We start from the raw sequence: 23,845 nt of genomic DNA, 5'->3' as shown, positions 1-23,845 counted from the left end.
GATTTTTTTCACTGAAACAGACTGTCCTTTATTTGTGCCACTTCATTTAAGAGTGAAAAACATTCTTTATAGCTTCTGTCCAGCCTGTTCGGCTGCGTCCCTTTCGTAGCTCTTTGGAAGCATGTTCAGTTTTGCCATTTGTGGACAACGATGACAAGACACAAAAGCATGCTGGCCATAAATAGTGCCGAGCAGCAGAGGATTGCTCCCTGCCTGCGGATCAAATTCTCCAAAGGGAAAAAGCAGCCCCTGGCCTCAATCCCAGATCTACTCCAAGACCAATGCTCATAGAAACTACATGGCCTGTAAGAAGAAAAAAGGGTGCGCTGTTCGTTTAAACTTTTTTAAATACTAATGCCTTAGATTACAACCAATGATATGTACAAGAAATAATTTGTTCAAAAGTAGTGGCAATACTTGGTCATCTCTTATTGGATTTTAAAGGAATTTTCGGGTTCTATAAAGTAAAGCTCAACTGACAGCATTTATTTAAAAAAAGAAAAAAGAAAGAAACAAATAAGCTTACAAGGTGCTTACAATGGAACTGAATAGGGCCAGTCCGTAAACTTTAAAATAAACACAAATGTATAGCCACATGATTTAAAAATAATTTGTTAACATGATTTTAGTGTGACAAAATTGCTTACTAACCTTTTCTGCGTAAAGTCATTTCCAGTATTACATCTTTGTTGTCATTGCAATGTAACTGGTATACCCTGTAATCTGGTAAAAACTGTAAAGCCAGTAAATCCCTGATTTTATCATAATAAAATCATGTTAAATCGTATATTCTTTAAGTCTTGTGGCTATACTTTTGAAACAGTATATATTAGATTGTTTGTATACTGGCCTCATTCACTTCCATTGTACGTGCCTTACTGTAATGCCAATATACAGTATATATATTGTTATTATTATTATTTAAAAATTTCTTTTGTGGTAATCAACATGCCACAAATGCTGTTGATTAAGCTTAACTTGTAGTGAACTCAGAATATTTCTTTAAGCATGTTAATGGTTTTAGTATATAATTTATTAGCAAAACATGGAAGCAGGGTTGCTTGTCCTAACTAAACACTGTTAAATCATTAAACACAAACTATAACTGCGGGATCAGTTTTAAAAGCTGCATACAGTGGCCCCAAAAGGTATTTGAACATATAAGCCGCACTTAAAAATATCTGAATTTCATTGCACAAAATCCAAACCACATCAAACCTACTTTTCTCAGAACCTACTTTTTTTTTTTCTGAGCACTTTTCTAAAATGTTTACATTTTAGCCCCTTTTATAAAATACAGTGGCAAGAAAAAGTATGTGAACTCTTAGGAATTAGCTGGTTTTCTGTATTAATTGGTTACAAGTATAGACAAAGCACAATGGGCCTAAGCTAACAACACACACACAATTATAATCTTTTTTTATGTCTTTACTGAACACATTCCATTAAACATTCACATTGCTGTGGAAAAAGTAAGTGAACCCTTGAATTTAATAACTGGTTGATTCTCCTTTGGCAGAAGTAACCTCAACCAAGCATTTGCGGTAGCTGCGGATTTGACCTGCACAACGTTCAGAAGGAATTTTGGACCATTCTTTCTTACAGAACTGCTTCAGTTCAGCCATATTCTTAGGATGTCTGGTGTGAACAGCTCTCTTGAGGTCATTATACAGCATCTTTATTGGGTTAAGGTCTTGGCTCTGACTGGGCCACTCCAAAAGGTGGATTTTCTTTTTTTGAAGCCATTCTGTAGTGGATTTGCTTCGATGTTTAGGGTCATTGTCATGCTGCATCACCTAAATTTTACTGAGCTTCAGCTGGTGCACAGCCACCCTGACATTATCATTTACAATATCTTGATAAACTTGGGAATTCATTTTTCCCTCAATGATGGCAAGCGGTCCAGGCCCCAAAGCAGCAAAGCAGCCCCAAATCATGATACTCCCTCCACCGTACTTCACAGTTGTGATGTTTTCATGTTGGTGTTCGGTGCCCTTTTTATGCCATACGTAGTGCTGTGTGTTCTTCCCAAACAATTCAACCTTAGTTTCATCAGACCACAAAACATTTTCCCAGTTATGTTGTGGAGTGTCAAAGTGGTCTTCAGCAATGTTTTTGTTGGAAAACAACAGCTTCCTTCGTGGTGTCCTGTCATGGACACCATGTCTGTTTAATGTTTTCCGAATAGCAGACTCATGAACAGAGATTTTAACCAGTTCCAATGATTCCTTCAGGTCTTTAGCTGTCTCTCTAGAGTCCTTTTTTTACCTCATTGAGCATTCTGTGGTGTGTCCTTTGAGTCATCTTGGCTGGACAGCCACTTCTAGGGACAGTAGCCACAGTACTAAATCGTCTCCATTTATAGACAATTTGTCTAACAGTGGACAGATGAATATCTAAGCTCTTCTAGATAACTGTAACCTTTCAGCTTTATGCAAAGCAACAATTCTTGATTGAATGTCTTCTGAAATCTCTTTTTTTCAAGGTGTGGTCCATGTCAGCAGATGCTTCTTGTGAATAGCAAAGGGGGGGCCTGGGTAGTTCAGCGAGTAAAGACGCTGATTACCACCCCTGGAGTTGCGAGTTCGAATCCCAGGGCGTGCTGAGTGACTCCAGCCAGGTCTCCTAAGCATCCAAATTGGCCCGGTTGCTAGGGAGGGTAGAGTCACATGGGTTACCTCCTCGTGGTTGCTATAATGTGGTTCTCGCTCTTGGTGGGGCGCGTGGTGAGTTGTGCGTGGATGCCGCAGAGAACAGCGTGGGCCTCCACACACGCTATGTCTCCGTTCAAGCCACATTATAAGATGCGCGGATTGACGGTCTCAGACGTGGAGGCAACTGAGATTTGTCCTCCGCTACCCAGATTGAGGCAAGTCACTACACCACCATGAGGACTTAGACTGCATTGGGAATTGGGCATTCCGAATTGGGGAGAAAAAAAAGAATAGCAAAGGATGCTTTTTATAAATCGAAGTAGCTCTAACCCACACCTCCAATCTTGTTTCATTAATTGGATGCCAGGTTTGTCAAGCCTGACTCTAATGAGCTTTTGTTGACGTAATTAGCCTAGGGGTTCACATACTTTTCCCAACCATTATTGCAACTTAAATGAAGACCAAATCAGATTTTATACATACGTTTATACATAAATGCTGGTAATTCCAAAGAGTTCACATACTTTTTCTTGCTACTGTAGGTGAATTTAAAAACTAACAAACTGAAATATTTTGATTGAAAAGTGCGCTATATTTGTTTAAAAGAAATGCCTCTTGGTTTGATATTTTGTTATTTAAGAATGCAATGATATTCATGCATTTATATGCATGATTTCAGTGTCCAAATACTCATTGGGGCCATTGTATGTTATCCTTTGGTTAAAACGTGAATAAATAAATAAATGCCAAAACAAAACTTTTTTCATTAAACAATTAAGAACAATTTGATGAGTGAGAAAACACACAGGCCAAAAGTAAAATGTCTTATTGTATGACCCTGATGAAAAGCATTCAAAGCATTTAATTGAGCCAACAAATCTGCCACAAGATTTTATTGCAAAGTGGCAACTTCCTTCGATCTCAAAAACAGTGTTTTACTTCAGGCTGCAAATTTTGCCATCTTTACAGATAATATGTATTCTCTTTTACTGTTAAAAAACTTCCAAGCAGCTTGGCCTTCACGTTCTGTAGTGTATACTGTGCATTTGTATCAAAAAGACTGCAATGGAACAGTTCAAACCCATCTGTTTATGTCCTTTTGCGTAACAGGAATGAAAACTGTGGTAACTTCTATTTCGGTTGACAGTCAGAAATTCCAAAGTCCTCCTTCAATTGGTAGTGTAAAAACAAAAAGTGCTTTTTACCTGTATAGACTTTTTAATGTGTTTACCATATCAAACGAGCCAGATTAGGTAGAAGAGTTCAAATAAATAGTTTAAAACTTGTAAAGTGCTTGTTACTGGATAATGCATTGCTGTGAGGCATTAATAAACAGAATTCTCATATATTCCTCTTACAGCATAATAGAATATCTCTGTAAATACATTATAAAGATATACACTGAGTTTGTGCTGGTAGTGCTGTTAAAGGCATAGTTCTACCCAAAAATGAGAATTCTGACATCACAGAATGTTAGCATCAGTCACCATTTACTTTCTTTGCTTCTTGTTCCAAACACTGAGAGTGAATGGTGACTGGGAAACTAACATCTCTTTTTGTGTTCAATGGAAGAATGCAAGTCAAACAAGTTAAGAACAAGATGAGTAAATGGTGACAGAATTTTTATTCCTGGGTGAACTATCCCTAATATTTAATCTTTAAGCTTTCTTCATTAATTTGGCAAAACACGAGAGAGATAGAGACAGAGAGACAGAGAGAGAGAGAGAGACAGAATATTCTTTGGGGAAGTACAAAAAACTACCAGAAGCCGAAAAAGTAAGCTAGCAATAAACTGGTAGGTTTCTGCATATATGTAAATGTGATCTTCTTAATGTGGGGGAAAAAACAAAGTAATCAAACTAACAAAAGAAATAAAAATAAAAATAATCTAGGACTATTCCTTCAGGATTAAATGATAGAGACAGCTGCGATGATAAAAGGGTGTGGAATCCAGATGGCACATGTTTAGTTTACAATGGTCTCCCCTCCAGCGATACGACCACACTTCCTCCCAACTTTTCTGCCAGGGTTGAGCGGTCCTGAATGTCGTCTAAACCATTAACCTGCCATTCGTGTTTGATACCTGAAAAAATGAGGCACGACTGAACATCAGAATTCAAAATAAGCATTTTAGGGTGTTTTTTAATGCTTCAGGGCACTTTTAGTCCTGTGAATTTCTAGAAAGTAAAATACACCATCACTAGTTTATCTAACATGCATCATATTAGATTTATGTCCTTTTTATCATTTTTTCTGAAAGTCATAAAATTTCCACCAGTGTCATTTCCAGCACATCTCGAATTCTGTATTGTGTTAAATAAAAATCTGTGATTGAAATGATGGTGATGGAAAAGACATCTTTAATGATTTTTATTATTATTATTATTATTATTATTATTATTATTTGTATATATATAAAGTCTTGCTAAAGCTAATTTTATAGGTAGCATTTTATGTATCTTAAATACACATAATTAAATGATATTTTCACACTTTTTGCCTAATTTGGCAAAATTATAGCTTGAATTGAAATAAAAATTATGCCCAATGAAAATACTTATCACATTTATTTACCATGATTTTTCTTTGATTTATTCAAACATCACTTGTCTCATATTTCATCTCCAGCATGCTCTTAGCTGTATGTTGAATTAATAAACAAGTACACTAACTTTTGAAAAAAAAATAAATAATAATTACAAAAAAAAATTTTAAGGTGCAAAATTGTTGAAATAACTCCACAACTTTGTGACTAATTTTTGAAATATTATGATAAATAATTTTCAAATATTAAATATTAAAGTTATTTATGTTTATTTCACTATTTGTTTAGATTATCATAAATTTAAACAAGTACATTTTATTTGTATTTTTATAATGGATTTTAATAGTTTAATATTGAAAGTCGGGGTCTGGGTCAAAGAAACAACAATAAAATCTATACATAAACGGCATTCTAAAAGTACCAAAATAAATTATGAAGGCATTGTAAAAAGTCAGTTGTAATGTGACCTTCATATATATATATATATATATATATATATATATATATATATATATATATATATAAAAATCAAATCTGTTCATTTTAATAAAAATAAAAAAACACCCCCTGCGACATAAAAGTGCCTAAAGTTGAACAAACACCTTTTAACAAAAAACAGCCTATTCCGTTCATTTTAGAAATTACTCTCAATTATTTTTCAAAGTATAAAGCTGTACATTTCTTTGTGTTTTTTTGTTTTTTTTAAATGCAAACTTCAATGTACTCGGTCTGTTATTTAAAGCTGAAGTGTGTAATATCTGCGCCACTAATGTCACCAAACAGAATTGCAAAACGAATAACTTTCAAACCGGTTTCCCAAACACTTCCCCCGTCTGCCATTGGCGTGATGCGCAGCTTCAACATATATTCACGGCTTTGATTTATTATACAGCTTACATTTGATTCTGATTGGTCAACAGCAACATTCTGTCTATAGTGAATCCTAAACGCAATGTTCTACACTGCATGTATTCATTAAGTTCCATCCTCAGCTAGAAGATACAGCAACTCTGTATTATCGAATCAGCATACAGAACCAGAGCTATCTGTTTAATATAGATGCATTGTGGGTATTCTTAGAGAATATGACTGGACTCACCTGTAAACTTCTTCTTAATGGCATCTTTAGAGCTAGCGTAGATCATCTTGCTTTTTAACGGTGCACCTTCAGGGGCCCTAAAATTCAAAACAATTCAATTAAAAATGGTTGTCCAGTAAACATATAAACTAAAAAGGAAATTTAGTTTAGCATAGCTACAGCTTTAGCTACATGTGTCCAGACAGACTCCGTACCAAAATATAAATACCAAGTCTTCTTTTTTGGACTCTTTCGTCTCATAAGTGGCATCATATAAGCCGTATCTGCAGTCATTGAGAGGTAGGAGCTTTACGAAACAGGCGTAGGGATCATCGACGGTATCTCCAATGTCTCCAACTAAGATCTGCTTGCCTTCCTCTACAACAATCTTTTTCTTGTCATCGCTGAGACAGAACAGAATGGCCTTCTTGCGCTTTTTCACCTCGTCTGAGGTTGAGGACTTCCGTACTTTCATGTCATTGAAGACTTTGATGACTTCATCATTGACTGTGACACCAGAAGCCTGTTGATAAGGAGATGGTGAGATGAATACAAATTAGTGATGGATGGTTGAGAAGAAAACAGCCAATTCTGTCATTATTTACTCTACCTCATGTCATTCCAAACCCTTTTATTTTTTCCATGGAGCACAAAAGAACACATTTTTAAAGAACTGATATACAGCTTTTGTCATACAACAACAATTCATGATGACCAGGAGCTGTCAAGCTCCAAAAAGAACAAAAAACATCATAAAAGTAATCCAATGTCATTTTGCAATTTTTTTTAAAACCTAGTTTATCAGTATTAAGTTATATAATTTATCAGCAATAATTTATCATTTTTATAACCTAGCAATAATGTATGTTTATAAATAAATGATCCATAATTTATATTTATTAGCAATAATATATATTTATTAACACTAATAAAATTTTATAATAGTTTATCAGCAATAATTTATAATAGTTATAAATTATAAATAATTTATATTTTGAAATAAATTAGCAATAATATATACTAATTAGAAATAAGTTATATTTGTAGTAGTTTGAGCATTAATTTATATACATTTTAATTAATTCATAATTGATATATCCAAGCAATAATTTATATTTATAAATATATTATCAATAATTTATTAGCAATAATTTATATTTATAATAGTTTATCAGCAATAATTTATAATAGTTATAACTTATTTATATTTTTTAATAAATTGGCATAAAAATAAAATTAAATAGCAACAATTTATATTTATATTAATTTATCAGCAATAATTTATATTTAAAATAATATATCAGCAACAATTTATAATTGTTATAACCTAGCAATAATTTATATGTATAAATACATTAGCAATAATTTATATTTATTAGCAATAATTTATATTTATAATAATTTGTCAGCAATAATTTATAACAGTTATAACTTAGCAATAATTTAAATAAATTAGCAATAATTTATATTAATTAGCAATAAGTTATATTAATAATAGTTTATCAGAAATAATTTATAAGCTTTTCAGCAAGATTATCAGTGTAAAAAGACTGTAATTTAAGTATGTTACTCACACAAATCTATTGTATGGTTTCATAAGTATAAAGTAACAAAGTCATATGGACTTCTTTTTTGACAATTTGATGGTGCTTTCTTGTCTTTGTTTTTTTTTGGGGGCTTGACAGCCATAGTTACTATCAACTGTTGATGTATTGTTAAAGCTGAGTAAAGGTTCATAAAAAATAAAAAATAAAAAACTAACAGCATTCAGGTTTGGAACAACACGAGGATGAGTAAATGAAGACAGCATTTTCATTTTTAGGTGAACTTTAACAAAGTTTCTACATTCCAATTTTAAATATGTTTCAGAAGGATGGCCAAAGTCTAATCATTTCAGTGTTTCAAAACCAGTTAAATAACCAGTATCATAATACATATCCATAATAAAGGACATCTACTGTATGAATTCACCATACAATGTTAAAAGTAACAAGCGTCACATTTGGATCACCTCTTTGGCATTGACTGCTCACAAACCCTGACTCATGTACGTGCTGTGCATGGCCAGCTGGTCTGTCACTACAGTTAAAATCTCTCACTCCGCTTCGAAAATGGACTGCAGAGGCTAGGGAGGTGCCTGCATGGGCCACGATCAAACTATGACATTTTTTTAAAGACTTTTGGATTCATGATCAATGACACTTCACTCCCAAAACAAATTAGCCCAAGAGGGCCCTCAGAAGTTTCTCTTTAGAGTTTCAGTGCATTCATCTGTTGAATCAAAACAGATCTTAACATTTTTCATTAAGTAGAATGCACCCCACTCTGTATGGCAAGGCATTTTTACAAATATTCCTCAAAACTTACTGGCAACTATTTTAAAGTTACTAGCATGTATTTTTAGCTCCAAATATATTCCAAAGGCGACTAGTGTCTATTTCAGTTTTCTTGTAACTATTAATTACATAGCCTACTAGTACGTATTCATTAGAATAATTCATTAGAAACTATTCCAATAGTGACTCTCTATATCTATATCAGATTTACTTATAAATATTCATTACACACTAGTATTCATTAGATAGTATATATTCCAAAAGTTAACAGTACTTATCAATTAGATACTAATATGTATTCTTTAGTTACCACATCTATTTTCATAGTGACTAGTGTCTATTCCAGTGTTACTAGTAAATAACATGTTTACTTGGAACAATTCATTAGATACTAGTATCCTACTTATTCTTTAGTTTCTAGTAAAACTGCTTCTTTTTACTCACCATTTGTAATGACTATTCTATACTGTCTACTTGATAGTTCAATTAAAAATCTTACTGAGATTGAAATATGTTAATCATAACAATCAGAATAGATACTAGTCAGAGGCTAATAGTAATGTCTAGCACCACAGAAATAAATAGCAAACATTTACATTTTGTCACCAGTAACAATGAAATAGATTCTAGAAACCAAAGAATAAGTACCAGTATGGGGAATATATTGAAACAGATAATAATCACTATAGGAATAGTTACTAGTAGGGAGTATTTAATAAGTATTGGAATAGATAATAGCCTACAGTTAATACAGGTGTACAAACAAAAATTAATCTGTTCATTAAAATGCATTCAAATCCCATTAACTGTGATCTTAATTTCTACATTTAATTAAATGCTGTACTGCACTAACGTCAGTCATTCTATCAAGAACCTCTCTGCAACGTTTACGAAAAATAATCAAAGATATAATGAAAAAAAAATATGAAGAATGAAAAATGTAAATAAAAAAATACAACCTAAAACAAACCATTAGAAATATTTCTGTATAAATTCTTATTAGGTTGTCACAAAAACATTCCTGCAACATTCTGGGAATGTATGTTTATGGGTATAAAAAATAAAACCTAAAAATAACCATTAGAGAGCATTGTGTATAAGTTCTTATTAGGTTATCATACAAAAACCTACATGTAATGTTCTGGAAACATTAGATTATGGGTATAAAAAAATAAAACCTAAAAATAACCATTAGAGAGCATTCTGTATAAGTTCTTATTATGTTGTCACACAGAACCACCCTGCAATGTTCTGGAAATGTTAGTTTTTGGGTATAAACCGTTCTGAAATAATTCTTATTAGGCTGTCATACAAAAACCTACCAAAACAAACCCACACAATCTCAATATAAATCATGAATCACAGACTCTTACTTAAACAGACATTCAACATGGCCTTAACATGGCTTATCAGTAAAACAGGGTAGGCTGTATACAAGTTTCAAATACTCAAGACATGTTTTCCACACACACACACACACACACACACATATATATATATATATATATATATATATATATATATATATATAAAATCACATTAATATTGGTTTAGGTACCATTATAAAAATAAATACAAATTAGAGGTCGACCAATATCGATATTGGATTTTGCTGATATGATAATGTGTTGAAAGGCAATTAATCTGTCAATAATGTTTACAATTGGTACCCTATATGAAATGTTCTTAGTCTTTCCTTCCTTTGATGGGGAGGGCCAGAAAGAGGCTACAAGAGTCCATATTCTATTACATTTTAGATGCACTTTATTGTACACCTACAATAATCTACAATGTATTACAATATAAACAACAATTAAAAGTAAACATGGTCATATTTCATCAACACTATATTGTCATCATCAACCGGTGATCATTAGTGATCGCTTGTCATAAATTTCTGATATGTCCTAATGATTGTGAACTGCTCTGCAACAGCAGAAAACTCTCACAAGCCCCCGCATGCATGAAGAAAATACAACAGTGCCGCGTTTTCACTTTGAAGGATGCAGCGCATGCATTTATTTAATTAAATCATATTCTTCTGAGGTTTGATAATCACATTAGGTCATATCACGATTCCTGTCTTTTCGCCCCCAAATTTAAGACCTCTTTAAATAAAAATTATGACTTTTGTTGTATCATTTAAGATATTTAAGACTTTTTATGACCTTAAATTTTGGAAAACTGAATTTAAGACATTGTAAGACTTTTTGAGGATCCACGGGACACCCTGTATATAATATATCTTTTTAGAAATATTTGTAACCCAAGTAATGTACTTAAAATTAATTAGCCTACTCTCATTGAAAGTCAGTAACTGTAATCTGATTACAATAATTTAAACGTAATGCATTACACTACTTTTTTGTGCCTAAAAGTAGTTAGATTATAGTAGCTAATTACTTTGTAATCCAATTACACCCAACACTGTTTGTGGGTAAAAAAAATATATATAGAACTAAAGAATAATATTAATATAATTAATAAGTACTGACAATTATGGAAATAGATAGTAGTTACTATTGGAACATTTACTAGTAACTAAATAAGTACAGCTAAATTTAAAGCAAGTTACCAGTAAGTTTTGAGGAACGGCTGTCAAGCAACTTGGCGCAGGCGCACAAACGCGCACTGAGCAGCTGGTGTAGAGCTCTCTCTCTCTCTCTCTCTCACTTTGGCCACCTAAATCCTATTGAATCATTAAGAAATATCCCAACTCACTCCCCAGCACACATAGGAACTATCTCACACAGTGAAACAGCTCATACTGCTCTGATTAAACGTGTCTGTGTCCGTCAGTACAGCAGCGCTCGCCAGTAGGGAAAGTTATTTCTCATGCGTAAAAGTTGGAGAAGGCGTTCGCTCAGAGTGATTACCGTTATAAAGCACCGGCTAAAATTAGCTTAAAATGGCCGTCACGGCGTAAAGGCCTGAGCTATAGATCTACACCAACCTAAAAGTTCTTTAATGAACAACAAAACAAACCTGGGACCGAATAAAGCGCATTTCTCCAGCGGAGCGCACACAATCACTCACCTCGCAATTGCGCGACTGCGCCGCGAGAACAATCGAGCCGGAGCTGAACAACGTGACAGTCACCGAGCAAAAGTTTCGCTCAAAGATTAAGTTGAAAGATTTAATATGGTATAGGAACGAACTATGGTGTATGTGCAAGGAAAGACCTGTGCTCACCATGCTGTCCGCTGGTTGCGATGAATCAATGTACGTTTATTTTCTTGGTACTTCAATCTGGGAATGTGAACAGCCGAGACAGTGTGTGTATGAGTGTGTGAAAGAGAGAGAGAGAGAGAGAGAGATCACTGCACAGCCGCAGTTAAGACTGCTCGAGCATATGCGCTGTCATTCACAGTGTCTTTGCCACTGGATTTTGGACAGTTGGCACTAAAATAGACAAAAAATGCCACAAGAGATGTCTTGCTGAAAGTACTTTTTTTCTTTTAATGTTTAATGTTTTGGCAATACTGTGTGTAAAATCATGCTGACGAAATAAATGGAAATTGTTGAATATAGATGGGCAATAAAGAATGAAGTACCAAATAAGAATAAGAGACTTACTGAACATTACTGCAATGCAATGCAAACAAAACACACTATAATACACAAACCAGAAACACTTTAAAGAACCTTTTTAAAAAAAAACTTTAGTCATATAAAGGGTTAGTTTTTAAATGTATTCCACTACAGATTACATGCTGCAAAATGTAATTTGTAATGCATTCCGTTACATTACTCAAGGTCAGTAATGTAATCTGATGATTACTTCTTCAGCACTGTCAGATTTTTTCACTCGTTTAGACTATAAAGTTAATAACAAGTGAGAAAAAATCATCTGCCAGTACAGTTTGACAAAATACACGTTATATATATATATATATATATATATATATATATATATATATATATATATATATATATATATATATATAAAACATTTCTGAAAAAGCCTAAATATCTTATGCAAAGTATTTTATTTATTTTATTGTATAGATATTGTTTTTTAGAGGTAACCAATTCAAAAATGCTCAGATTTTTACAGTATATCTTTCCCCTGATATCAAAGGTCTTACTAGAAAAATAAAATATATATGTTTGATCGAACATGGATTTTCTTGATAAAAAAAATAAATAAATAAAATCTTAGCTGGTAACGTGCTAGAAACAGCATTTTAGCTTAGTATAAAGCTAAATGTTCGCATGTCAATTTACACAAGGTTAACCATTTCTGCTGCTCCATACTTCAAAACCCCACAGTGCTCACGAGCACATCTTTTTCCTCAATGACGTCATGTCCACTTTTCACTCATAAAAGTGTAACAGCGCCCTCTGTCTGCTCGTATGAATGTAACACATTATAATAAAGTGTTCGCCGTTGTTCAAACGTTCCTCGGATCGCATCATTTATACAGAAACATGTTTTCCATCTGAAAGGACTAAATATTACATGAAGCAAATGACAATAAAATGCAAATTAATCTCTTCAGTAATCAAAATACGTTTTGAATGTAACTGTATTCTAATAACCAACCATTTAAACTGTAACTGTAGTGGAATACAGTTAACAATATTTTGTAACTTAAATACATAATCCCGTTACATGTATTCTGTTACTCCTCAACCCTGGTCTCATATTTATATATATATATATATATATATATATATATATATGGTACACATACTTATTCATGCAATTTCTAATCAGCTAATCATGAGGCAGCAGTCTAATGTCAGGAGCTTCAGTTAATGTTCACTTCAACCATCAGAATGGGTAAAAAAAAAGTGTGATCTCAGTGATTTAGACCATGGCTTTACACTCTAGACTGTTGTGTGTGAAAATCCCAGGAGATCAGCAGTTACAGAAATACTCAAACCAGCCCGTCCGGCACCAACAATCATACCACGGTCCAAATCATTGAGATCACACTTTTCCCCCCATTCTGATTGTTGCTGTGAACATTAACTGAAGCTCCTGACCCATATCTGCATGATTTTATACATTATACTGCCACCACACGAATGATTAGATAATTGCATGAATATGTAGATGTACAGGTGTACCTAATAAAGTGGCCAATGAGTGTATGTACTGTATATAATCAAATATATTATCAGTAGTTTATGTAGATAATATATAGAATATAAAATATGTAAATAAATTAGTTTAATATTTCAGACTAGTTGAATGCTTATTAACTATTGACCTGTTAAGCATTCATTTAGTAATATTTGATGATGTCATCAGTGAAGGAAAGCTATAATAAAGTGTTGCCACAAAATGGAAACAGGCAGTTTTTATAGTTCTTTTTGGTCAATGTTTTAAAGTGCAACTAAAGTTTCTGCAAAAAGTCACATGCTCTGGTTTACTTGCTGTGGTTCTGTAATATAAAATTGCAATGTACCGTATACACCAAGAATCTGAAGAAAACCATCGTTCAAGCCAAATATTAACAAAATTTATTTTACATACAGAAAGAATGTACACAGCAGATAAAATTAATCTTTAAGACCTGGGAGAGGAAACTTTTAATTTACCCAGCTTTCTCTTTGGAACTAACTAAAGATGGCTGTTCTATAACAAATATGGGGGGAAAAGGGACAAACAAAACCTAAACAAAACAATCTTATAAATAAAACAAATTATACTTGGATCTAAATAAATAAACAGTACATAAGCAAAAGTGAAAAGAATAACAATAAGGGGATGGTTTTGGTGCCTATGTAGTGTTTGAGAGCAAGCTATAGGGACCTGAACGAGTTTCTCTTTACAATAACTATTCACAACTACAAAACAGAAATTCTATTTGTTCCTTTGAGCTGCAAGACTTTTTTTTTTGTTACAACGGACACTTAAGCCAGTAAAAATTTATACAAAATAGTAGTCTAGAAAGGCAGGTACAAAATACAGATGCTACATTTTGAGAAACAATGCTTTTTGTCCCGAGTTCATTTGAATGAGAAAGGACTTTTCTGAAAACACAGTGCAAACAGTTTTTCACAGCACAGCTTTTTCCTGGGATGAAAAATGCATTATGATTAAAAGATTTCCTACTAATGGGAATAAAGTTTGATTTATACTCCCGTCACTGGCTGCAATGATAAATGCCACTTGATATTTGTCAGAGTGACATTTCGTTTGCACTCTGCACCTACATTTTCTCGTTAACAAGGGCTAGGTAGAATTTATTGTGTCACACTACTTAGGAACGCTCATGAACATTCCACAAATGCCACGGAACAACATAATTAGATAGTGGATTATGAACTGGCATTCAGCCACAGCCAGTTGGTGGGGTTGTGAGGAACTTTCATTTACATCCGTGCTCGTTTTAGTGGAGGGGTCATGCGGTCAGCCAGGCCCAATCTCTGAAGTTCAGAGTGGAAGAAGGCCTGTAGCCGTAGACCGGACTTTGCTTCATTGGTACTGCGTGAATTGTACTCTAAACAGTTGGAAAACATTAGCTCCACATCCTCGATATATTCTGCTGTAGGATTAGAAATAAATCAAGAAATTATGGTTAGCGTTGACTGATGTTGTGCAACTTCAAGCAGTTAGGGTGGGTTGGATGCATGTCAGATTTAAGAAATTACAAATGCTGATGTGAAGTATTGTGTTTACACTCGTACTTTCTTTCTACAACAAAAATTGTTAACGTACCAGCAGTTTGATATTCATAGTTGTTGACCTTTTCCCTGATTGTACTCAAGGCAATGGGTTTCTTGATGATGTCATAGTAATCAGGCACCTAGAAATATAAGGACCTGGTGTGACTAAACAGAAGCACAACGGAACGTCCCAAATAACATTTGTGGAGATTATTTAAGAGTACAGCTGGTTGTAAAACCAATCAGGAATTTTCTTATTGGAAGGGTTTATGACACTGTTACATAAGTATACGAGCGTGAATGCCTCTTAACTGTGATGTGTACTACCTGAGTTCTGGACACAAGTTTCTTGAAGGGCCAGCTATCCTCATGTCTGACCAGGTCCACAGTGAGCAGCTCACAAGCTGACAACTCGTGGACTCCCAAGTTCCTCCCTGAGCATCGACGGTTGGAAGAAGTGGTGGTTGGGGCTAAGACTATCTTGGCTTTTGGGGAGACCTCTGCTGGACAAACAGTGACAAATAAAAATACATATGAGGACAACAAGAAAGCTTTAATAAAATGAAACTGAGGCAGAATAATAAGTTGCCTTAATATCACTGTAATGAATGGCTTATGGTGGCTTACTCTTTTTATAATAGTTATAAATGGTTTATAAACAACTTTATATGTTGAATAAATTGATAGAAATCGTCAACAGTATTTTTTGAAGAAAATGTGAGTGGAATGCAAAAAGTCACGATGCTAATGTGTTGTAGGTAACTGCAAGGGGGTTGTAATGAGGAAGTGTTCTAAATGGTTTTTAGCATGTTGCTAGGTGGTTTCTATGGTGTTCTGGGTGGTTGCCTACTGGCCAAAGTCAAGAGAGCACACTCTTAAGTCTCCATGATATTCTGGTCCATAGATATGGCTTGTGCCCTCTTCTTTAATGCAAGTCAGTGGAGTTTTTTTCACCCATTTTATTGTTTGCCTGGCAAAAATCTTATCGGTCAAGAAAAGTAATAGCACATTTCTCCACTAGTTGAAATATTTGAGGTTTCATTCATGTATGTAGCTCAAATGGTGCAAGAGGAGTTGCGAGCTAAAGTTTAATACTTTGGTTATAGGGGTTTAGAAAAAAAAAAACTAACATCAAGAATGAACAATAGTTATGCTTACACTAATAAACATGCACGTGCTGGTATATGTTGGTGTGCCGGTATTTGTCGCGGGCAATGTGCTCTCAATATCAGTCTCCGGACATTGTAGCCGGGGTACCGCACTATCGGTCTCTCTCTCTCTCTCAACCGAAACCACCGAAACTAACGCAAAAACACCTTTGTTTTGGCCTGATTTAGTTCTAAATGATGTCACTCACGTTTGTTCTTCAATTTCGTAGGAAGTGAGCCAGGGCCTTAATTGTAGCCTGTTTACAGCTGGTGCATTAACTGTTGTGCTTTCACAGGTGTGCATATACTGTATCTATTTTAAGAAGGCTTTGAACATTGCTTATCCAATCAGATTTTAGAGCCGGAACGATTTGGTATGGCAAAGACAATTGACTGTACAATTTACACTCCTTACCAGTAATGGGTCTCTTCTTGGAGTCTGTATTCTGTGCAACTGGACTGGACTTGCTGCTGGATTCGACCGTTGTGCCATTAGTGGCAAGCACCTCTAGACTAAGACGAGCACTGGTGCGGCTGCCCGCCCGGGCAGGGGGTTTGCTGTTGGACAGTGGTGTAGGTTTCTTCCCTGCGATTTTAGTGCCTCCTTTATTACCTGATTGGCTCTGTTTGGGTGTGCTCTGTTGAGAGCGAGGTGTGGAATGACCTGATTCAGCTTTTTTTGATTTGCTGTTTGATTTGCCTCCTTTATTGCTCTGTAGTGGAAGTTTGACAGCAGCCTTCTTAGAAACACTAAGGAGAGTTAAAAAAAAAAAGACAGAAAAAGAAAGTTAGTCTTAAAGGAATCCTTCACCCAACAATATAATATTCTTTTATCATTTACTCACCCTCATGTTGTTCCAAATCTATATGACTTTCTTTATTCCATTGAACACAAATTTTTTTTTGTCCCCATTCAATGGAAGCAAACGGTGACTGAGGCTAACATTCTGAATAACATCTCCTTTTGTGTTTCATGGAAGAAAGTCATATGGATTTGGAAAAACATGTGGGTGAGTAAATAATTTTGCATGTCAGACAACTGAAAACAAAAACAAGCAGAGAAAAAGCAAGCAAAATGAAAATAAAAACTCAAATCCACCAAACCTCTCATTCTCTTCCTCCTCTGACTGTTCTTCCTCTGACTCCTCTTCTTCCTCCTCTTCTTCCTCCTCTTCAGATTCCTCCTCCTCCTCCTCTTCATCCATTTCCTCCTCAGAGTCAATGGAGGAGCGCTGGCGGGAGTTGATTCTATGAGAGCGCTGTTTGGGTCGACACTCTGGGCAAAACCAGTCTTCAGTAGGAACAGTCTGTAAAAAATCATTAGATTTTGTGTCAGAAGTTGAAACATTTTAAACTGCCAAAAAGTTTCTAAGGTGACCAATGCAACTAACTTCGTGAAGTGTCAAAAAAAGCAAGAACACACAAACAAATGTTTACATGGAGAAAAGTGAATGGCCATATTATAAAAATATATTCCATTTTAGGAATATATTCTTAAATTTCCCAAATTTTAAAAAAGTAGGCAAAAAAAAATGGTAACATCTGAAATGTGGTAAGTTTACCTTTAGTTTTGGTCGTGCACAGTGAATATGGTAGCCTCTCTCACAGGCGTCACACAAGAGCATGTTCTCAGCATCTCCCTTCTTACGGCACACCTTACAGCGGGCATTGAGGATGGATTTGGCCCAGGCTACACTGCGCTCCAGAGTGGACAGATGTAGGAAAACCTGTGACAAGCTGGCGCAGCCCAACAGAGACTCACGCCAACGCTCCTGCACGGTTTTCACTTGCCGCCCACTCTCACTACCATCTGAAAACACACATACACACACACACAAAAAAAAAGGCCTCAGTGTCAGCCAATACTACCAATTTAACGTGTTCAAAGAGAGCATACTTTCAGGAGTTTGGTAAATGCACATGGTGAACCTCCTGAATTAATGATTAACAGCAAATCATACCATCTTTCTCGCTGGACTGGTCATCATCTTTCTTCTTGTCCTTTTTCTTAATTTTTTGGTCTTTTTTGGTATCATCTTCACCTGAATAAAACAATTATTCATTTACATGTACTTGGAAGATGCCTTTATCCAGAGTGAATTGGGCACTTAAGCTATCAGTATGCGTGTTCCCTGGGAATCGACCTAGTGACCATTGTCAGTGCAATGCTCTGCCAATTGAGCTACAGAAAAAAAAAAAAAAAAAGTTTCTATTTCCCAAGCTTAAAAAGATCCTCCAGTTTATACAAACACAACCATCCAAACCATTAAAATACAGGTTACACAAATGAACGAATAAAAACATAACCCAGAAGCCATCGCAAAAACACTGGTCATGAATTTCTGAAGAACTTACCTAGCGGAGCTTTCAGGAACTTGCGCTCTATGCCCTGCTCAATCTGAGCCAGGGCTTGTGCCAAGTAGAGGACTGTGTTGTTGACAGGCTGAGGTGTGCTCAAGCTAGTGGACATGGCGCTCTGACTTTCTGTCTTCAGCTCTTGCAGCCTGAACAAAAGACAGACACCATAAGTTTCCTTATGCACGGTACAGATGATGTTGAGCTGTGGTACTCACGTGAGTGATGCAGGTTCAAATTCACCCCACTCTTCTAATAATTTCCCGTTACTCTCTATAACACAAATATGAAGGCAAAATGACCTGTCTTTGACTTTAATGTGGTTCTCATCTATTTCCATCGCCTCATCTTCTCCGTTGATCAGCCCGTTTTCTTTAGACTCTGGGCTCAGTAGTTCATAGTTCCCGTTTTCCAGTGCTGCTCTCCATGTACTTCTTTCCATCACCTTCTCAGGGACAAACAAGGTCAAATATTACAAAAATTAACAGATCACCATTAATAATAATTCATATAAAAAGGTCAAACCACATATACCCATATGAACTGATATCAAATCGAAGCTTGTGAATCAGAAGAGTTGAATCAGGAAATCTTTATCAATATCCAGCCCTAGTTATAAACACCGTATAGTTTTTGGAAATGGAACCAAATGTCGTGACTTTGTCAAGACCATCAAACAAATAATAAAATAAATTAATAAAATAATTATATTTTTTGTAAACAACCAGTGGCGATTTCTCAGGGCCAGCAAAGCCTTCTCTGCTGGCGTAACATGCCTAATATATAAATATTTTTTCATCCTTTCATTCTCATTGACCTTTTTACTTATGTATTTTCAATTGCTTTCCACTCCTAATTAATCTACAAAAGAATAGCAAAAAACAAAAAATGTATCCAATCACAATTTATTCCCCTATGCTTACAAGCAAAGTGTTTCTGAAGCCATGCTCCTTAGACGAAGCAGCGCTTGAATCTGAGCTCTACCCCATCAGGACTTCAGAATTTCCACAGAATCCCTCAATAGTGTAAGTGAATAGGCATCTAAAGTCAGACTGTCAGATTCATCAGCCAATCAGATTGATTTATTTGTTCTTGTGGGTGTGGTCTTTAGGAATGTCCCAGTCCAGGCCTTCTAGCTGGCCTTGAGTGACTCAATCATGCTTTAAGTAATGTACGTTATTTGAAAGCGAAGAGCGTGAGATCTTGCTTATGAGTCGGCTGTCATCACTGCTGGTGTTGCCGTTCAGAAAGAGATCCTTATGGATTTAAAAACCTGAGATGTTCTGCATGATCGTGCAATTGATTAATTAAACAGAAGAGGAGGACTGATTTTCACTTTAAGCAAATTGGTAAGTGCTTTTTGCATTGTTATAGCAACATCAAGAGTTTTCTAAGCGTAAATTAGGCTGCTTGAGCATTCAGTGTCAGATCAAGTTTTGAAAAGTAACCGTGCACCCTGACGAAACAATTTATTGCAAGCAAAATTTAAAATCGCAAATATTATTAGAGAGCTTTTTCTTGGTATTAGATCTCCTTGGTTCTGGCTTTCGTGTGTGGACATGTTTTTAAAATTTCAATTGGTATTATTAGTTGACTGCCATGTAATGTATGATAGGCATACGGTGTCTTATTAATTGTGAAACTGTGTTTTCTTAATGGCATGAATCGCACTGAAGGCCTAGACTTAAAATGCATGGGCCGCGGCTGTAAACAACAGTTTCAAATACATTTTTAAAACAAAATGGTTCCTTCCATTGTTTTAATAAGTACATTTTGACCCGTAAGGAAGTAACAATTGTGACCTTCCACCTTCAGACTTTCTGGATGTTATACAGCTTTAAATAGTTTGTTGTACATCTAGGAATCAAATCCGACCAAATGTTTTAGTTTTTTTCCACATTTACAAACTTGGCCACTAGCCACATACTGTTCTCTAGCTTCCTCACCTGCTTTACTGGGTACTGCATCTTTCCTACAAATTACATACTTTTCTCTAAAACAGGGTTTGTGCACGCAAACACAGAGTATTTCTTACAGTTTTGAACAGGTAATATGTTACTTAAGTTTAATAACATGATTTTATATGATACGGTACAATGGGGCTAATTTTGTCCCAGAAGGACAAAAGGAGGATGCGGTTTCTTAATAATTGGAGGTCTAATGAATATAACAGAAAATACATACAGAAGTGGGGCAAAGCAACATACTTTTATTTCCCCCAGAGTTCCCTGATAGATGCGATCCTCAATATCCAGTAGTAAATCTTTGAGACGATTCTCCATGAAGCACTCAGCAGGTACAGTGCTTTCTGGTTGAGATGGGCCACCCTTAGATTTTATAATATTGCCTTTGGCCTCCAGCAGTGGTTTATCTGTACAATAAAAACACAAATAATGAACTTTAATTCCATAATAATCATCTACAACATTCTTCACATATAAAGATAACATCACATTACAGTATGCAGGGCTACAAACTAATTACTTAAAAGCACCTGGTTTCAATAATACAATATTTAGGAGCCAATATCTTTAGTAGGCAAATGACAGAATCAAAATTGTTAACAGTTGAATCGCTCATTTTACACTGTTGTTCAGATACTAATAACCCATGCATAATTTCTGGAAATCAAACGCAGTAGTCAAAGTGCCCCTGAAAGACACACAAGTGTGTAGTATTACAGTCAGCTAGCTTGGGTTGCAATACAATTAAATAACCTAACAGACTGTCTGACAGCTAAGTGAATCTCTTAATACCTGAGTGGTGGTAACGTTGAGCAGCACTGCCATCCAGCAGTTGAATGATTCTGTCCTTCTCCTGCAGCAGAGCCTCTTTGAGGGCACTCTCTCTGTTTCCACGAGAGTTAAGAGCTTCTATAAGCTGTTCCACCTCCTCACGTGTGCTGTAGAAGGACCACTGATTGGTCCTTTTGACTGGGGGTGAGGTGTTCTGGAACGGCAATGGCTCTTCAGTGGTGTCATTAGTCTTCACAGGGCTCTCAGCAAAGGAAGGCTCCTCTATTTTTTGTTCAGGGGTTGGACGGGGCTCTAGCATGTCCTCTGTCAAACCAAAGAAGTCATCCTCGACAAACAGCACTCCAGCAGAAGGGAACAGCCAGTAGCGCCGATAGACACGGTCTCGGCCGAGAGGCAGGATGTAAGTGCAGGTCATCGATGTATGAATTCGTTCCAGAAGTTCTTTCTCTTTGAGCAGCTGCTGCTGTAGCTCCTCTGGACTTAGACTGTCTCTTACTTCAACCTCAGTATCCTGCTTCTCTTTTGGGGAGCTTTTTGTTTTCTTTACTGGAAAATAAAAAGGGAACATAAGTTAGCATGCTAATAAGTAGAACAATAATTACACAACATTAAACATTCAAATACGTGACATGTTTCCTGAACACTTCTCCCATCTGTCACGGGTCAAGACAAACAGTTCTTCCCCAAACAAGATTCTCAAACAAACAGGGCAATGTTTTGATAGCACCACAGAGCCAAACAGTGTTAACACTTTTTGGGAAAAATAAGCCTATGAACAGCTTACTTACTGTAGTCTATGCATATTAAGCTGTATAAAAAACATTAAAAAAAAATAAATAAAAAAAATTATAACTAGTGGGAGAAAAAAAACAACAGATTCAGTGACGCATAGCCATTCTTTCTCCAACTCAAAATTAAGAATCGATTCTGAGTTTAGTTTAAACCGCGGCAGCACAGTGGAGCGCCAGAAACAGAGTGAGATGCAAGAAACAAATATGTACATTAGACACGCATACACTAAAGCCAAGCACGCATACACTAAAGCCAAGCGCACAAACACAACTGTTTGCAGACTAGGTGCATCAACCACATGCCCATTTGTGCCCGAGGTATGATTCCGAATTCATTCACATAGCATCGGGAGAGTTTATTCATGATGACATGTCAACATCAACAAACAACATGAAAGACAAGCTTGCTACTGTTACTGCACTGATTTGCACAGAACGGGAAAAAAATAGCTGAAAATAATAAGACAGCGGTTCGGAAAACGTGGGTGATGTTTTTATTTTATTTATTTTTTTGTCTCCTGCTTCCAAATGCCTTTCTCTCCTTCTTGCTCTCTCTATAGAATAGTTACTTTTTGAATGGTAATCGAATCGTGAGGCCAGTGAAGATTCACACCTCTATTTATAACAATAAAAAAAAAAGATTCTGCTGCTATTTTCAAAAGCTGGTACCTTTCTTAGATGTAGTTGGTTGCTCCTCCTCATCTTCAGTGTGTTCAGCGTGACCTTCCTGACTCTCTGTGCTCGTGTCCATCTCCTCTCTACAACCAACAAACAGATTATTTTAAATCAAGCACATGTCCTAAAACAGGAACTGACAATTGGTTTACGATTGGATTATTGGTTTAGTTTACCTTGCCACATGGCTTTCATTTTTTGCTTCCTCTTTGAATTTTTCATGCTTTTCTTTCAACTTCTGTTCTTGTTCCCTCAGCTTCTCCTCCTTTCTTTTTCGAACCCTGGAACATGGAGATGCAACCACTTAATTTCTAAGAATAAAAATATTTAGTACTAAAAGACATTGTGTCTATGCAGTACCTCTCAGCAGCCTCCTCTCTCACTCTGCGATGCTGTTCAGCTTTAAGCTCTCGTAGTTCCTGTTTGGCAGCTCTCTGGTCATCAGCGTTGTCTTCTATGAAGTCTCGTGTGGAAACCAGAGTCAGCAGCTTCCCACACAGTGCATGGAGGATCTTCAGCTTCTCTCCTGAACACATAGATACCAAAGTTACAATAAATAACCAGGTCAGCTCTCTAGGTGTATATACTTTTAAAAAGATCATTTTACATGCACTGGTTTGCACACTCACCAGGCAGCAGGTCATATACAGACGTGGAGGACAGCTTTTTGACCAGGCTTTGGTTTAATAGACGCAGCTCCACACAGGGGTCATCAGTGGAGCCAAACCCACCCTGCTTCTGGTAGCGGAACTTAGCGTTGGTGGAGCAGCAATCAGCCCCTGAGGCCAGGATGTGCAGTCTCAGAATCTCAGAGAGTGTACAGCTGTCTAAATCTAACTGCTTCAGACTACAGCCTACACAGAGAGAAGAGAGGAACATGAAGATT

At 35.8% G+C, this 23,845-nt stretch overlaps 2 protein-coding genes across 7 annotated transcripts in view; both read right to left on the bottom strand.

Moving 5' to 3' along the window:
• Positions 1-1,015: 1,015 nt before the first annotated feature.
• Positions 1,016-11,946, bottom strand: LOC127455504 (cofilin-2). Its single transcript, XM_051723459.1, has 4 exons — positions 11,806-11,946; positions 6,493-6,800; positions 6,299-6,375; positions 1,016-4,737 (listed from the first exon to the last, which is right to left on the bottom strand). The coding sequence occupies exons 1-4, from the start codon at positions 11,806-11,808 to the stop codon at positions 4,625-4,627; spliced, it is 501 nt and encodes a 166-aa protein (XP_051579419.1). The 5' UTR covers positions 11,809-11,946; the 3' UTR covers positions 1,016-4,624.
• A 2,104-nt stretch (positions 11,947-14,050) lies between these two features.
• LOC127455489 (bromodomain adjacent to zinc finger domain protein 1A-like) overlaps positions 14,051-23,845 on the bottom strand; it is a 32,299-nt gene continuing 22,504 nt past the window's right edge. For 2 of the 6 annotated variants that reach the window (XM_051723431.1, XM_051723433.1), the window contains exons 14-28: positions 23,589-23,813; positions 23,320-23,485; positions 23,136-23,240; positions 22,954-23,042; positions 21,494-22,039; positions 20,945-21,108; positions 19,040-19,185; positions 18,738-18,886; positions 18,344-18,424; positions 17,945-18,192; positions 17,487-17,689; positions 16,798-17,132; positions 15,562-15,737; positions 15,287-15,374; positions 14,051-15,113 (exon numbers count right to left, since the gene is read on the bottom strand). In XM_051723431.1, coding sequence (XP_051579391.1) covers positions 14,941-15,113; positions 15,287-15,374; positions 15,562-15,737; positions 16,798-17,132; positions 17,487-17,689; positions 17,945-18,192; positions 18,344-18,424; positions 18,738-18,886; positions 19,040-19,185; positions 20,945-21,108; positions 21,494-22,039; positions 22,954-23,042; positions 23,136-23,240; positions 23,320-23,485; positions 23,589-23,813 — 2,894 coding nt within the window. In that variant the 3' untranslated portion in view covers positions 14,051-14,940. The remainder of the gene's footprint in view (positions 15,114-15,286; positions 15,375-15,561; positions 15,738-16,797; positions 17,133-17,486; positions 17,690-17,944; positions 18,193-18,343; positions 18,425-18,737; positions 18,887-19,039; positions 19,186-20,944; positions 21,109-21,493; positions 22,040-22,953; positions 23,043-23,135; positions 23,241-23,319; positions 23,486-23,588; positions 23,814-23,845) is intronic. The other 4 variants (XM_051723432.1, XM_051723435.1, XM_051723434.1 and 1 more) reach the window with 3 other exon arrangements.

Source organism: Myxocyprinus asiaticus, chromosome 17 (assembly GCF_019703515.2).
Source record: "Myxocyprinus asiaticus isolate MX2 ecotype Aquarium Trade chromosome 17, UBuf_Myxa_2, whole genome shotgun sequence".
In the NCBI taxonomy this organism is placed as follows: domain Eukaryota; kingdom Metazoa; phylum Chordata; class Actinopteri; order Cypriniformes; family Catostomidae; genus Myxocyprinus; species Myxocyprinus asiaticus.
Note: the sequence above shows the minus strand (reverse complement) of the source record. Positions and strands in the feature narration are given on the sequence as shown.

Bases quoted from the DNA above. Each gene is read 5' to 3' on its own strand.
- LOC127455504 (XM_051723459.1), bottom strand. The intron at 6,376-6,492 runs GTACGGAGTCTG...TTTGAATTTTAG, and splicing joins GACTTGGTATTTATATTTTG to GGCCCCTGAAGGTGCACCGT. The intron at 4,738-6,298 runs GTGAGTCCAGTC...TCATTTTTTCAG, and splicing joins CATTAAGAAGAAGTTTACAG to GTATCAAACACGAATGGCAG.